Here is a 16129-nt window from a genome sequence, read left to right as displayed (position 1 = left end):
CCAATTCTTCCATCCCTGCTGCATCTGCTCAGAGGAGGAGACATTCCACTCACGAGCACCCCAGATGCCCACCTACTTTGAATAATGTGCTTTTCATCCCTCTGTCATCTAGACAGCCCTCCACCACACCACCTCCATTCCCCATTCCACTATCTAAAACCTCCCCCCATCCCCCATTGCAATACAGGCAGAGACCCCTTGTCCTCACCTACCACTCCACCAATGTCTGCATCATCCTTAAAAACTTGCGCCAAATCCAACTAGGCCCCACCACCAAGAACATCTTCCCCTTCCCACCCCTGTCTTCTGCAAGGACCATTCCCATCGATAGTCCTTGGTTTGCGCCACTCACCCCAACATCCTTGGCCCCTCGAACTCCAGGTACCTTCCCCTGTAACTGGAAAAGATGCAAAACCTGGTGGTACACCACCCCCTCACCTCCATCCAGGGCCCCAAACAGACCTGCCAGGTGAGACAGGTTCACTGCCTCTTTTCCAACCTAGTTTACTGCATCAGGCACTCCCAGCGTAGTCTTCTCTACATCGGGGAGACCAAACGTAAACGTAGGGAACATTTTACGGAGTGTCTCAGCCAGGCCCGCAGGAGCCGATCTGACCTCCCAGTCACTGCCCATTTTAATTCACCTTCCCACTCCCTTTCCGACAGGACCATCCTTGCCCTCCTCCATTGCCACAGCGTACTAGACTGCCAGTTGGAGGGAACAACACCTCATCTTCTGCCTGGGCAGCCTACAGCCCTGAGAACTCAACAGAGAGTTCTCCAATTTCAAATAACCTCCCTTCCAAGGCCTTCCCCCTCACTCCCAATCCTCCCTGTCACCAATCGGATTCATTCCTCCCACTGAGCCACCAGGTCATACCCTCTACCTATCTTCACCTACCCCCTTTTGTCTGCATCGCTTTCTACACCCACCCCCAATCCTGAGGAATCCTACACCCGAAACATCGACTTCTCCACCTGCTGATGCTGCTTGGCTTGTTGTGTTCTTCTAGCCTCCTGCTGGTCTACCTTGGCAACCATACTGGCAGCAATGCCAATAGTGGGACAATCTTTCTCTGTAACATCTTTCCAGATCGAGTTAGCTGCCTTTATGGGAAAACTCAAGTCAAAGATGAACTTGTTTGTGTAGCACAAGGCACCACGCCCTTATTTTTCAACCAGAGGCTCAGGACATTAGGATGTTGAAGGTGCCAGGTTGTTGTTGTTGCGAGTATAAATGTTAAGTAGAAACTCTTAGCACACATCATCTCCCTTCTGTATTCAGTGTGGAAGTTGGAGTCAGGAAACACCCGGTTGTTACTCCAATAGCCAACGGTGCTGACATTGGTACAAGGAGGACTTTTTCTGCTTTGCTATACACCCAAAATGCTTCTGTGCCTGTGAACTGGCCACTGACTTTGAATCATAGAATCCATACATTGCAGACAGAAGCCTTGTCCTATTGTCATAGAGTCATAGAGATCAACAGCACAGTGGCTCAGTGTGTCTGCGCTGCTCAAAAACAACCAGCTAACTAGTCTAATGCCAATTTTCAGCACTTGGTCCAGAACCTGGTATGCATTGGCAAAGCAACCCATTTGACTGGCACAACGCCCACAAACATCCACTCCCTCCATCACTGTCACTTAGTAGCAGCAGAGTGTACCATCTAAATGACACACTACAGAAATTCACTAAAGATCCTTCAACAGCACCTTCCAAACCTATGGCCACTTCCAACTAGAAGGACAAGGACAGCAGATACATGGGAATACCACTACCTGTAAGTTTCCCTCTGAGTCACTCACTATCCTGACTCGGAAATGCATTACCATTACTTCACTATGGCTCGGTCAAAATCCTGGAATTCCCTTCCTGAGGGCATTATGGACTGCAACAGTTCAAGAAGGCAGCGCACCCTTCTCAAGGGCAGCAAGGGACAGGCAATAAATGCTGGCCAGTGATACATGTATCCCAAGAGTGAATTAATATTAATAATCTCAAATGCACATCTAAATACTTCTTCAATGTTGTTCTGAGGGTTTTTGCCTCTGCAGCCTTACAGGCAGAGAGTCCTAGATGCCCACCATCTTCTGGATATTTTTCTTATCCACTCTAAACCTTCTGCCTCTTACCCTGGTGGAAGGGATATAGGTTTAGGGTCAAAGAGTTTCTTCATGTCTACGCCTCTCATAATTGTATACATCTCAACCACATCAGTCTCCTCTGCTCTAAAGAAAACACAATCCCACTCTGTATGATCTGCACCTGGATGATGAGGATCTTGGCAAATAAACAAACTGATAGCCCTGCACGGCCCTCAACTCCATGGGAACAGAGAGACTTACCCCGCATGTAGAAAGAGGGAAAGCCAGAGCCTGTAAAACTGATCAGGAATTTCCGGATTGAGGAACGGCAGCAGTCCACACACATCGTCCATGCAGTGCACCTGGACACAAAACAAAAGAATAAAGCAGCACATTCTAAACTCTGGCAGAGCAAATCAACATTTGACGTGGTTATGCGTAATTTCAAAGTAACTCAAGCACAAGGACATTTCAGGATGGGCAAAGCTTACCGGGGCAGTTGTGCAATGTAGAGTGTAACACTATCATCTCTTCCATTTTGACTTGTACAGCCCTGTCTCATTGACCAGAACTGCTTCCATCTGCCATTCCTCAAACTAAAAGGTTAACACTACTTTGCTTCCTCCATTTTCAGTTCAAATAGAGTTTGAAGAGTCAGTTCAGCAGGTCTAAGGGTTTAGCCAGGCCTAAGATTGAGAGGCACTAGCAGAACCCAAACTGAGCATCAGGGAGCAGGTTGGTGCTGGGAAATTCCTCCTGCTCGGACAGTTGATGACAGTTTGTCGCAGTCACTTTGAAGAACAGACCAGAGGGGGAAGGGAAGCAGAGCTTTAGATTGGTTCCACAAAAGCCACGACCAAAGTTTTTGCTAGTTGGATGTCTGGATTGTAACTCATAATGGGATAACTTGGATGTGGAGAAGGGGTGTGGCTCATACTGGGACAGTTTGGATGTGGAGAAAGGGTGGGGCCTTTACTGGGACAGCATGTTTCGGACGGGGAGTGTGCCTTGTACTGGGACAGTTTGGCTCAGTGGTTGTGGGTCGTACTTGTTTGTGAGGGAGTGCAGCTTGTACTGACTCTGCTTATACTGAGACAGCTTGACTCAAGAGATGCAGTGAACAGTGCAGCACAAATCTTCAGCACTCAGCCAGAATGCTTTCAGCCCTCCATGGTCTTTTCTGCATCTGATGCAGTGAGTCAGTGTTGAATACGGTGTGAATTGAAGACTGGCCTGTTATGTTACGACACTAGATGAGGAAGAAATAGCTCATTCCAATGGCATTCCCTTCTGATTAAGGCCCTATCACCTCAAATTTCACACACAAATTGCTCACTGCCTTTATCAAGGATGGAGCTAGTTCATCGCAGTAATCTCTCTCATTAATCCTTTAATCGTTTATATGCCTTCAGAGGGAAGATAACCAGGTGGTACTATGGCTCAGTGGTTAGCACGGCTGTCGCACAGCGCCAGGGATTGGGTTCGATTCTACCCTCGGGTGACTATTTACATAAATGATTTGGATACGAGCATAAAAGGTACAGTTGCAAATGTGTTGCTGGTCAAAGCACAGCAGGTTAGGCAGCATCTCAGGAATAGAGAATTCGACGTTTCGAGCATAAGCCCTTCATCAGGAATAAGAGAGAGAGAGCCAAGCCGGCTAAGATAAAAGGTAGTTAGCAAGTTTGCAGGTGACACCAAAATTGGAGGTGTAGTGGACAGCAAAGAGGGCTACCTCAGATTACAACAGGATCTTAACCAGATGGGCCAATGGACTGAGAAGTGGCAGATGAAGTTTAATTCAGATAAATACGAGGTGCTGCATTTTGGGAAAGCAAATCTTAGCAGGACTTATACACTTAATGGTAAGGTCCTAGGGAGTGTTGCTGAACAAAGCGACCTGTTCATAGCTCCTTGAAAGTGGAGTCGCAGGTATATAGGATAGTGAAGAAGGCGTTTGATATGCTTTCCTTTATTGGTCAGAATATGGAGTACAGGAGTTGGGAGGTCATGCTGAGGCTGTACAGGACATTGGTTAGGCCACTGTTGGAATATTGCATGCAAATCGGGTCTCCTTCCTATCGGAAGGATGTTGTGAAACTTGAAAGGGTTCAGAAAAGATTTACAAGGATGTTGCCAGGGTTGGAGGATTTGAGCTATAGGGAGAGGCTGAACAGGTTGGGGCTGTTTTCCCTGGAGCGTTGGAGGCTGAGGGGTGACCTTATAGAGGTTTACAAAATTATGAGGGGCATGGATAGGGTAAACAGGGAAAGTCTTTTCCCTGGGGCTGGGGAATCCAGAACTAGAGGGCATAGGTTTACGGTGAGAGGGGAAAGATATAAAAGAGACCTACGGTGCAATTTTTTCACACAGAGGGTGGTATGTGTATGGAATGAGCTGCCAGAGGAACTGGTGAGGCTGGTACAATTGCAACATCTAAGAGACATCTGGATGGGCATATGAATAGGAAGGGTTTGGAGGGATATGGCCAGGTGCTGGCAGGTGGGACTAGATTGGTTTGGGATATCTGGTCAGCATGGACGGGTTGGACCGAAGGGTCTGTTTCCGTGCTGTACACCTCTATGACTGTCTGTTTGGAATTTACACATTCTCCCCATATTTGCATGGGATTCCTCTGGGTGCTCCAGTTTCCACCCATAGTCCGAAGATGTGCAGGTTAGGTGGACTGGCCGTACTAAGTTTACCCCTAGTGCTCAGGGGTGGACAGGCTTGGTGGGCTAACCATGGGAAATGCGGGGTTACAGTGATAGGGTAGGAGTGGAGGTCTGTTGTGGGATGCTCTTTCAAGGGTTGTTGTACACTCAATGGGCCAAATCGCATGCTTCCAAACTGTAGGGATTCTATGACTCTTAACCACTGGTAGTAACTGGAACAACGAACATCTATATTCTAGACTTATTAAATAGGCCTGAAGACAGAGGTCAGGCTAGTGAGTTACACTTAAATTCAAACACAACCAAGACCAGGAGGCTGAATTCAAAATAAATCAACTCACGGTATTGATATTGACTAGTATGGCATGATTTATTTACAATATTTCTCTTTTTAAAATTGAGCAAGTTAATTGAAGAAGGATTCGATTACAACTGTTGCCTTGTAGGTCCATTTGCCATCCATAAAACAAAATAAAGAAGCTTAAAGATTTGGACTTAGTCTTATCTTACTAGGGTTTTAATTCTGTCTACCAGAAGATTAATTGAAGTACACACGAGGACGCAGTTCGGACAACCACATGGATCTTGAAAAGTACAGGCTCATTCCTGAATGTACCACAGTCAGACTGAACCAGAAATTAACATTCAAGACAAAAACCTGACTCAGAGAAGAGGTTTTAATGAAGAGCAGGCTACTGCGGATGCTGCAAAATGAACACTCAAAGTGCTGGAAATACTCAACAGGTCTGGCAATGTCCATGGAGACAGAAAGGTGTCCAGTCAATGACCTTTCACTGAAATTGGGAACTGCTAAATAATAATAGGTGTTATGAAAATATTTCAATGGGGGAAATCGAGGAATGAGGGAGGAGAGGGGAAAGGAGGATGCAAGTGGTGGGAAATGGGGAACAGGGGTGGAAGATGTAGGGGGAAAACTGTGGGGGGGGGGGGGGGGAGAAAGGGGGAAGAAACCAGGAGGCGAGGAGAAGACAGGGTCGGGGAGTTCAGGCAGGGGAAGTGGGAAAGTTGGGGAAAATAGAAGGAGGAGCAAGGGGAAGGAGGGAAGAGAAGATAACGAGGAGGGGAAGAGAGAGTGGAAGAAGGGGGAGAAGGTAGGGAGGGGGAAGTGGTAAAGAGAGGTGGAAGAATGGGGAGAGATGGAGGGGAATTTATGGGAGGAGAGCTGAAAGAAAAAGGAGGGAGGTAGTAAGTAGGAGGTTGGATGTGGATGGAGCGAACAAGTGAATTACACACACAGTATGGCACAGATACTGGGCTGTAAGAATTGAAGACGTTTCTTGTGATAAAATCCCATTCAGTGAAAGGAGAATCAGTACAGGTCACCCCCAAAAATGTTTGCCAAAATCATTACTGCTTTCATTACTGCTGGGGATGTAAAAGACTACAATGATGATGGAAAATGTTGTTGTGTTAACTGGGCAATTAATTTTATTTGAAAACAAATACAATCACTCACATCCTCCCTGTCCACATCCTCTACATCAGGTCAACAAGATCTCTGTTGCCTTATTCTGGAGAAATTAAGATTAAAGCTTCTCCACAATACCTGCTGGTAAAGACGGAGTCCCATACACATATTACAAATAAAAGATGCTGGCATTTCAATTTAATAGTTTCAGTCCAAAGCAATTGGCCAAGAGTGTTTTTTTCAAAAAGCACCAATTATGGAAACCCTGATGAATATCACGGACACAGCAACAGAGCTGTGGAAACAGATTAAAAGAACATAGAATTGTCTGAAGGTGAGGGTACTATTTGTGTTCAACATTTTCAGCTTCCAGAGGGAATGATATCAAAATAATTTAACACCTCAGTTAATTTAACTAAAGGAGTTATTGCGAAGGAGTTGTTCAAGCCAAATTAGTTTGATTTCCAACTGTGAAACAAACCAGCAAAAAAAAGCACAATGGTTTCCTTAGTTTACTCCAGCAAGGCCTCAAACAGCAGCATACACAGCAGGTTCCACCCTTTCCTTTATATCACACTGTTAACATTGCCTTACGGTTTATTTTTACTCCTTCCGACAAATTGAGAACAAATACTTCTGACTTCGTGGCAGACAGATAGGGCAATGCTGGAAACAGTTTTGCCATTATGAGCTGTCCTCACATTCGAGGATTATGTTTGCTCAGGGCTGTGGGACTGAACAGGCTGATTCTCAACTCGCAGTCTGCTTTAACAAGTGTATGTGCCCACAGATGTGTGCTGATAAACTAAAAATACAGTGAGTAGAAAAACGTTCACGCACACAGGGCGTTACTTTGGGAAAACACTTTCTTTCCCCCTATGGATTTGTTTCTTCCGACCTTAACCACATGGGACAATGAACATGAATAAAAACAATGCCAGATTCTTGCTCCAAGCTGTTACTGACACCCGCCTGTTTTAAAACAGCCATAATTCAATCAAAGAGGGTACTTACAGCTGTCAAATTAGTATGAATTCACTTGTCTCCAATCCCTTCACAGTAGCAAGAAAATTTGTGGCAAATAAAAGTGAACAGTTGCTTTAATAATTCTAAATTGTATTAGAATTCCACAACCCTGTAATGGCACCACTTAAAGGCAGGAATACATTATGCCTGAAGTATTGCAGTTGACCATTTCACACAGCTAACAGCTATTCCTGAAATCTTAACAGGAATGAAGGGGAAGTGCTGATACAAACCTGAGAACATAGTGTCGCTTCTTCATGGAAGTAACCTTTCATAAACTCACAGTATTCTCTTGATGTTATCTCACATCTGCAAAAAAAAACCCAAACATTCACATTATTGCACCATGTCCATAAACACGCTAGGTCTTGAGGTTCAAGGCAGTTGAAAATTGGAGCATCAGAATTTGAAGACAAGGCTGTGCACCAATCCTCCCGCACTTACATTTGCCAGATGCCTTATCCAACTGAAGAAAGAACAATCCTGCTGTTAGAGTGAAAATGCAAGCTTTATCTATCAAAATTCACCAACAATGGGCTGAAAAGCAGCAAATGGGGTTTAATTTGGATAAATGCGAGGCATTGCATTCTGGTAAAAAAAGAAACAAAGGCAAGATTTATACAATTAATAGGAGGGCCTTGGGTAGTGTTGTAGAATAGAGAGAACTAGGGGTTCAGGTACATAATTTACATCATATATAGATAGAGTGGTTAAGAAGGCAGTTAGCATGCTTGCCTTCATTGTGTAGACCTTTGAGTATAGGAGTTAGGATATTAAGTTAAGGTCGTACAGGATGTTGGTGAGGCTTTTTCTAGAGTATTGTGTCCAGTTCTGGTCTCCCAGTTATAAGAAGGATACTATTAAGCTAGAGAGGGTTCAGAAGAGATTTACCAGGATGTTGCCAGCTATGGAGGGTTTGAGTTAGAAGGGGATGCTGGATGGGCTGGGACTTTTTTTTCACTGGAGCATAGGAGGTTTAGAGACGATCTTATAGAGGTTTATAAAATATAAGGTGAATGGGAGACGTCTTTTCCTGAGTATGGGGAAAGTTTAAGATGATGGGGTATATTTTTAAGGTAAAAGGAGAAAGATTGAACAATGACATTAGGGACAACTTTTATTTTCCACAGAGTGTGGTTTGTGTGTGGAATGAGCTTCCAGAGGAAGCTGTGGATGCTGTACAGTTACAATGTTTAAAAAACATTTGGATAAGTATATGAATAGGAAAGGTTTAGAGGGATATGGACCAGGAACAGGCAGGTGGGACGAGTTTATAGTTTTGGGATTATGGTTGGCATGGACTGAGTGGACCAAAAGGGTCTGTTTCCGTGCTGTATGTCTCTAATATTCTCTACAATCTGAACTTACAATCGAAAAGTTCATTTAGCTAATGATGCTTTTAAAGATGACAAGTCTGCCTTCTGTTAACAAAATAAACACTACACACAGCCTTTAAAGAAGGAAAATGGAGAATCTGGGATAATGTGAGAAATAAGCAGCAACGCACAACTGAACAAGGAAGACACACATTTCATACCGGGCCGTTTTTGAGTCGTAATGACTGGGCCGCCTCTGAAATATTGAGCTACATTCCTCTTTAAGGCTGTTTGCAAAGACTCAGGAGTTCTACAATCATTTTATTCTCATTTGGGCTGTTTGCAAGTGGTATGGAGTAGCACAGGCCGTCTCCAATAGTAACAAGCCTCTCATCAGTGGGACTAATTTGAATCTCTGGCAGGAGCAATACTGATGACTGGTCACACGCCCACACACACGCCCCCACACACACACACACACACAGCTAAAGAAATCACGGGGATGATCAAAATGCTGACAATATGCAGGTAATGTTTTAATTGCAAAGTAGTAAATCAGGCCAGCAAATGATTTTTAAAATCAAGTGTCCGTGTGTGAGCTGCTTCCAAAATAGGCAATACTGAAGTACAGATTAGACACTGTTTGCAGGGTCACTGGACCAGAAGTGTTAACTCTGATTTCTCTCCACAGATGCTGCCAGACCTGCTGACCTTTAGCAGCAATTTCTGCTTTTGTTTCTGATTTCCAGTATCTGCAGTTCTTTCGGATTTTAAAGAAAAACTTTTGTCAATTTTTGATCTGATGCATCTCATCAACATTAAGTGCACCACCATGCACTTCCATGGAGATCCAATACTTCTATAGGAATTAGAATCTGCTAGAGTTTGTAAAACACAGGGTAGAACTGCTCCATAGAGGGAAGTGTGAAATGGGAGATAGTGAAGCAGCAATCTGTTTTACACTCTATCTCATTTAGTTACCTTGACTTGGGCCTCTGTTAAATATCTATTTCATCTTCACTTAATGCTGAACTGCATTTCAATCACAAGTTTAGATATGGTAACTGTAGAATGGGTAGCACAGTTGGAAAATCTCCCATTATACAGTGGTGCCCCTGGCTCAAAGTGCCACAATGTTTCAACAGTGAACACTAGACAATACATTTTTCTAAAATGCCAAAGAGATAGTAAGCTTATAAAAAGTGTCTAGATGATTTGAGCATTTCACACAGCCAGTTTTTCATTACACTTGCATCAGTTCAGGATCCAATTTGAATTGTGTTTACTCCAATGCCCAGCAGCTTTTCATCAATTAATGAAGAAATAATTTCTTGCTATCTCTCCCAATCATCTCAAATCCCTTAAAATTATAACAATATGTAAATGTCACCCCTCCTTATAATTTGGTGAATCAGCTTTCCATCTGCATCCTTCCTGAGGTGTGGTGGCAGAACTGATATCATATAACTCGAGCTTTAGACCACTGTAGTATGACTTCTATCCAATACACTCCAATGCATGAGAAACAAAGCCTCGCAATAGCCTTTTTCATTTACTTTATTGTAATGATGACATGAAAGCAATTTGATGGCAGCACAATGCTAGTAAAATTCAGTATTTATCATAACATTTTTAAACTCTGCTTATTCACATTTCTAGGAGTGTCACTGGGTCAAAATCCTGGAAAACTCCCGAACAACGCAGCAGGAATCCCTACACTGCATGGACGGCAGGGCTTCATGACAACAGCTCACCACTGCCTCCTTTTGGGCAATTAATGCTGGCCCTAGCCAGCAATGTCCACACTCAAGTTAACGAGCCATGTACAGCATGGAACCAGACCCTTCGGTCTGACCTGTCTATGCCTAACAGATATCCTAAATTAATCTAGCCCTGTTTGCCAGCATTTAGCCCATATCCCTCTAAACCCTTCCTATTCTTATACCCATCCAGATGCCTTTTAAATGCTAGAATTTAATGAGCCTCCACCACTTCCTCTAGCAGCTCATTCCAAGCACACACCATTTTGTGTGTGAAAAAGTTGCCCCTTAGGTCCCTTTTATATCTTTCCCCACAAAGGAATAAAGCAGTGTTCCATGCATGGGTGCAACATAGAGAAAAGGCAGTAAGTATTTTAATATTACAGTCAATATTTTGTGAAATAGCAACAATTCACTCCCAGTAATGAGTCATAAAGTCATACAGTATGGCAACAGGCCCTTTGGTCCAAGCTGAGCAGATATTCTAAACTGAACTAGTCCCATTTGCCGGTGTTTGGCCCACACATCCCTCTAAATCTTTCCTATTCATAAACCCATCCACATGCGTTTTAAATGTTGTAATTGTACCAGCCTCTACCACTTCCTCTGGCAGCTCATTCCATTCATGCACCACTCTCTGCGTGAAAAAATTTATCCCTCAGGTCCCTTTTAAATCTTTCCCCCCTCAACTTAAACCCATGCCCTCTAGTTCTGAACTTCCCTAGCCTGGGGAAAATAAACTTGTCTATTCACCTTATCCATGCACCTCATGATTTTATAAACCTCAATAAGGTACCCCTCAGCCTCTGACACTCCAGGGAGAAAAATTTCCAGCCTATCTGCCTTTCCTTATGACACAAACCCTCTGGTCCCATTAACATTCTTGTAAATTTTTTCACACCTTTTCTTGTTTAATAACATCCTTCCTATAGCAGGATGACCAAAACTTTATGCAGTATTCCAAATGTGACCTGACCAATGTCCTGTAGAGCGTAACATGATGCCCAACTCCTCTACTCAGTGCTCTGACCGATGATGACAAGTGAGCCTTCTTCACCACCCTGTCTACCTGGAACACCCACTTACAAGGTCCTGTTTATGTTTAACCGCTACTTGCTCTTGAGTGCTCATCTCTCAGGTCCAGCCTCAGCAGGTCAGTGTTAGGTCACTGCCAAGTGATGAACACCATTAAAGTGAACAGAACCACTCTGTAGGGTCAGACAGCTCCTCTCCTCAAGGACCATGGGTATGTCTCAGAGTGAGGCCAGAAACTCCAGGTAATAGCAAGATCAAAGAAATATTAGTGGGAATTTAAAAAAAAAATACAGGGATTAATATAAACATAAAATACTCCGCTTCCATTTTAAAGAGGTAAGAAGGTTTGAAGTGGATGGATGCGAAGAAGCAATTTAGAAATAGGAAAATGTACAATTTGACCAGCAACACTCTATTTTCAAAGTAACACTGTATTCTTATACTCTGATGCCATTAATGAAACTATAGAAGAGAGAATGAGAGCATGTTATTCAGTTTACAATCTCCATTCACTCTACACATCAGTTATAATCTACAAGGCAATCCTAGCTAACCACTAGAGGGAAGTGTTTGGTGTAAAATAACATGAAGCTAAGATTGCCTGCACACATCAGACTGGTTAAAATAGAAAGGGGGACAATAAAGTCACCAATGTTCACATTGTTGTTAAGTTTAACCCTGACCAACAGCACTCCACAGAGATTCCAAGAGTCTCAAGCTCATAGCACGCCCTGGAACACTTAACCCTATTTGCTTGTCAAATCATCACTTTGATCTTTGATTGAAATGTATAATGATTCAGAATTGAGAGTGAGGTGTTGGAAAAGCACAGCCGGTCAGACAGCATCCAAAAATCAGGAGAATCGATGTTTTGGGTAAAAGTCTCCCTCCTGCTCCTCTGATGCCGCCTGACTGGTAGGGCTTTTCCAGCACTCCACCCTCAACTCTGATCACCAGCATCTGCAGTTCTCACTTTCATACGATGATTCAGCCAGTCCTCGTTTTCCACATGCAGGACTCTGTAGCAGATCAGAGCACAGACTCACCTTCCTTTGGTGCCAATACAGCAGGGTCGGCCTGTGATCACACAGTCCAGGTGTGGAAGGTTGGTGTGGTTTCCAGCAGTGCTTTTAGTGCAAATCTGAAACAAAAAAAAAGTTACAGTAGAAGAAACTTTCCCATTATTCACTGTGTTGCACCTTCAACCACATGGATGTGCACAGGGAGTGGGCGGTGTGTCTATGCTCCAGGATGATTATCATTGCCTGGATCATATCCACTGTGAAGGCAAGGTTGGGTGAGAGGGTTTGGGGCTAGGATGACATGCGGTGAGAAAGTAGAGTGCCACATAAGTGGGTGAGCGTTTATGAAAGTCAAAATTGGGGTGAGGGAAGGCACCGTTAGGTCAGTGGGGAGGGGTATCGTGTCTGACAAAGCTTGGTTTGGGCACTGGGAGACATTATGTCAGTTTGTCTCTCCGGTTTCCCATTCAGGAGGTCAGTGGGTGGAGGTGGTAGGTTGGACCAACAGTGAAGTTGATGCATCTATTTATGGAGCTCACCACTCTCTCAATTGGTGCTTCAAAGGTGGATGCACATGAACCCCACAAGATCTGCACTATCCCTACGCTATCAACTGTGCCATTAAGGCCACATTCTGAATCTCTTCTGCCAAAATGCATCACCTCACATTGTTCGGTAGTAAATTCCATTCGGTGATATCCCCTCACAGGTAATCAGCATCATTTTCACCATGTCACACCTCCATGTTTTTGGTATCGTTCACATAGTTTGAAATTTTACTCAATACCCAATTTATTTAGAGCGCACTCCACGATCCTAACCACTCACTACGTGAAGACAATTTTCCTCCGTTACCATTGCTCCTTTTGCCAATTGTGTTAAAATTAGTGCCTGGTTCTTGATCCTTTTGCCAATGGGGACAGCTCTTTCTGATCAATTCTGTTCTGACCATGCGACATTTTGATGTGGAAGTGAAAACTCACATTGCAGCCCATTAGCAGCTACACCACAATTGAGAGTTTAAGCTAGCACATTCGGTAAATGAAAATTGCAACTACAGGAAACATTAATGTCGGGTCTTACCGGCCACTTGGTGATGTCATCAGGCCATTCATGAGGAGGAACAGAACCAGGTTCAATACAAAACCTGAAGGGAAGGCAGAACAAGGGAGAAACAACACAAAGAACAAAAATTATACCATAGGTTTGTTAATATTTGGTTTTTATTCTTCTTCTTGCTGGAGTAGCAAACCTTCTCAATAAATGATCACCTCAGGGCTACGGCTGTGGGGAATTCAGACATTCTCACACACCCTTTGAAATTCTCTCTGGATATAATTCTGCATTCACATTCATCAGATAGAATTCATAGAATCCCTCACAGTGTGGAAACAGGCCCTTTAGCCCAACAAATTTATACCAACCCTCCAAAGACTATCCCACCCAAACCCATTCCCTTATTACTCTACATTTACCCCTGACTAATGCACCTCACCTGCAAATCCCTGAACACTATTGGCAATTTAGCATGACCAACTCACCTAACCTGCACACCTTTGGACTGTGGGAGGAAACCCATGCAGACACAGAGTGTGTGCAAACTCCACTCAGACCAAGGCTGGAATCGAACCTGGGTCCCTGGCGCTGTGGGGCAGCAGTGCTAACCACTGAGGCCACCATGCTGCCTTAAATTGGAGTAGTTACTATTTTCAAAGATATCGCTACCATAAAGTATAATTTTAAATGTATTAGAAATAAATGTAGACATTCATTACTGTTTAAGACAAGAGGATGAATCATACAATCCCTACAGTGTGGAAGGGGGCCATTCAGCCCATCAAGTCCATACTGACCCTCTGAACACATCCCACCCAGACCCACCTCCTTTCCCTATCCGCGTAACCCTACATTGCCCATGGCCAATCCACTTAACCTGCACATCTTTGGAAACTGGAGCACCCAGAAGAAACCCCTACAGACACTGGGAAAATGTGCAAACTCCCACTGACAGTCGCCCGAGGCTGGAATTGAACTTGGGTCCTAGGCGCTGTGAGGCAGCAGTGCTAACCACTGTGCCATGGTACGGCAAATCTCACCTGCCGGCCTAACAACTGTAGTCAGCTCACTGTAACAAACTATTGTACCTTCTAAGGCAGAGCTTTATAAATTGTGGGGGGTTTTGGGGTGTTGGGGCAGTATCAGAACTCCAAGCCAATGAAGCAGCAGCATTAATCACAGGACAATGACAGCCATTGATGTTGCAGAGCTCGTGACCCAGGGTTTCAGTTGGTAGCCTGACCTTTATTTTGGGGGGGGGGGGGGGGGGGGGGAGTGGGAGAAACGGGGGAATTGGTCCTGACCCCTCTTTGGGACTCAGTGCAATCATTTGACATCAACCACAGAGCAGCTGCTGCAGGTTTCCTGGAATTTCTTAAGCCATTCTTTCCAATGCCTGCTACAAATTCTTTGTAATATTCTCCATCCCTCAAAGGGGCTTGCACGCTGTCGAGTTACAAACAATTTCATATCACTTTGGTGACATAAACTATCACCAAATAAGTTGGACACTGGTATTGGGAGAGAAAAGAACAACATACTTGAAAGCTTCAGAAAGTATCCAGAGTTAAGTACAACTGAAGCTGAAATGCCTCAAAAATTCGGAATTCTAGCTGGCAGTTTGCTGGCAGAGTGGCCCCAGAGAAGCCACCGAAGAGAAACAGATTCCTGGACTTGCAGGCTCTCACCATCTCCAGGAATTTAGGATTTACATTAATATAGGGCAGAACTTTTCCCTGCCTTTCAAATGGCAAATTCAGTCAGAAGGAAAGCACTGTCAAAGTCCACGGTTTCCAAATTCAGGAATTTCAACTTAACTCATTTGTTTTTAAATCAATCTGGGGAGGATCGTTAGATCTTGCAATTCGAAGCTTTCAGCCTCCAGGGGGCAGGAGTGGCTCTCTCTGATACAGTATCTGCCAGCAGAGACATTAAAAGGCATGACATCATTCAGAACAAAAAACAATCAGTCAGTTCATAGGGACCTGAGAAGGATACAAACAGCAGACAACCACCACACACCTAATGATGGTGCTCCCAGTGTAAGGATCATTTAGCTAACAGAGCTGTGCCAAAGTTAGTAATAATGGATGATTACTCCATGCCAGCAGTTTCCCCACCGACACTCCCAACTATGTCCTGTCCCCCCCTACCTCAGGTAAAAAGTGAGGTCTGCAGATGCTGGAGATTAGAGCTGAAAATGTGTTGCTGGTTAAAGCACAGCAGGTTAGGCAGCATCCAAGGAACAGGAAATTCGACGTTTCGGGCCAGAGCTCAGCCCAAACCTCTGCATTATTCACATTAGAGTGAGTCAACCCAAGGGGAATTGCCTGGAGCACATCAAGGAAGGTCAGGGGTATTTTTTTTTAAAATAAACTCTCTAAACTAATCTAACTTTGCTTTCTAAAGGTTGAAGTTACAGTTTAGGATTGATCATAACTATTCCTTCTCGTTAAGTTTGAGTTTTCGATCACTGTCTCTCAACTTATTTCTAGGTCTCATTACAATCAGTAGGAGTGATGTTCGGGTGCCCTTCCCCCATGCGGTAATGTATCTAGGTAGGGAGTGTTGTGGGCCTCCTACACTCGGGAGGTCCCAGATTCTGAGCTGGATTGAGAAGTCCTCAGCCCTGGAAATATTTAGCAGGCATGACTGAATTTGGAGCACACTGCCCTCCAGAACACAGATATTTGGACGTCGTAGTGGTTCTGTTCGCCGAGCTG

The 16129-nt window shown here is 44.1% G+C and overlaps 1 protein-coding gene across 6 annotated transcripts in view; it reads right to left on the bottom strand.

The window, feature by feature from the left end:
• LOC132825531 (inactive rhomboid protein 1-like) overlaps positions 1-16129 on the bottom strand; it is a 366299-nt gene that overhangs the window by 16341 nt on the left and 333829 nt on the right. For all 6 annotated transcript variants that reach the window (XM_060840891.1, XM_060840892.1, XM_060840894.1 and 3 more), the window contains 4 exons: positions 13434-13497; positions 12375-12469; positions 7451-7526; positions 2349-2449 (listed from right to left, as the gene is read on the bottom strand). In XM_060840891.1, coding sequence (XP_060696874.1) covers positions 2349-2449; positions 7451-7526; positions 12375-12469; positions 13434-13497 — 336 coding nt within the window. The remainder of the gene's footprint in view (positions 1-2348; positions 2450-7450; positions 7527-12374; positions 12470-13433; positions 13498-16129) is intronic.

Source organism: Hemiscyllium ocellatum, chromosome 20 (assembly GCF_020745735.1).
Source record: "Hemiscyllium ocellatum isolate sHemOce1 chromosome 20, sHemOce1.pat.X.cur, whole genome shotgun sequence".
Lineage (NCBI taxonomy): Eukaryota > Metazoa > Chordata > Chondrichthyes > Orectolobiformes > Hemiscylliidae > Hemiscyllium > Hemiscyllium ocellatum.
The sequence above is the reverse complement of the archived record's forward strand: the minus strand, read 5'-3'. Positions and strand labels throughout refer to the sequence as shown.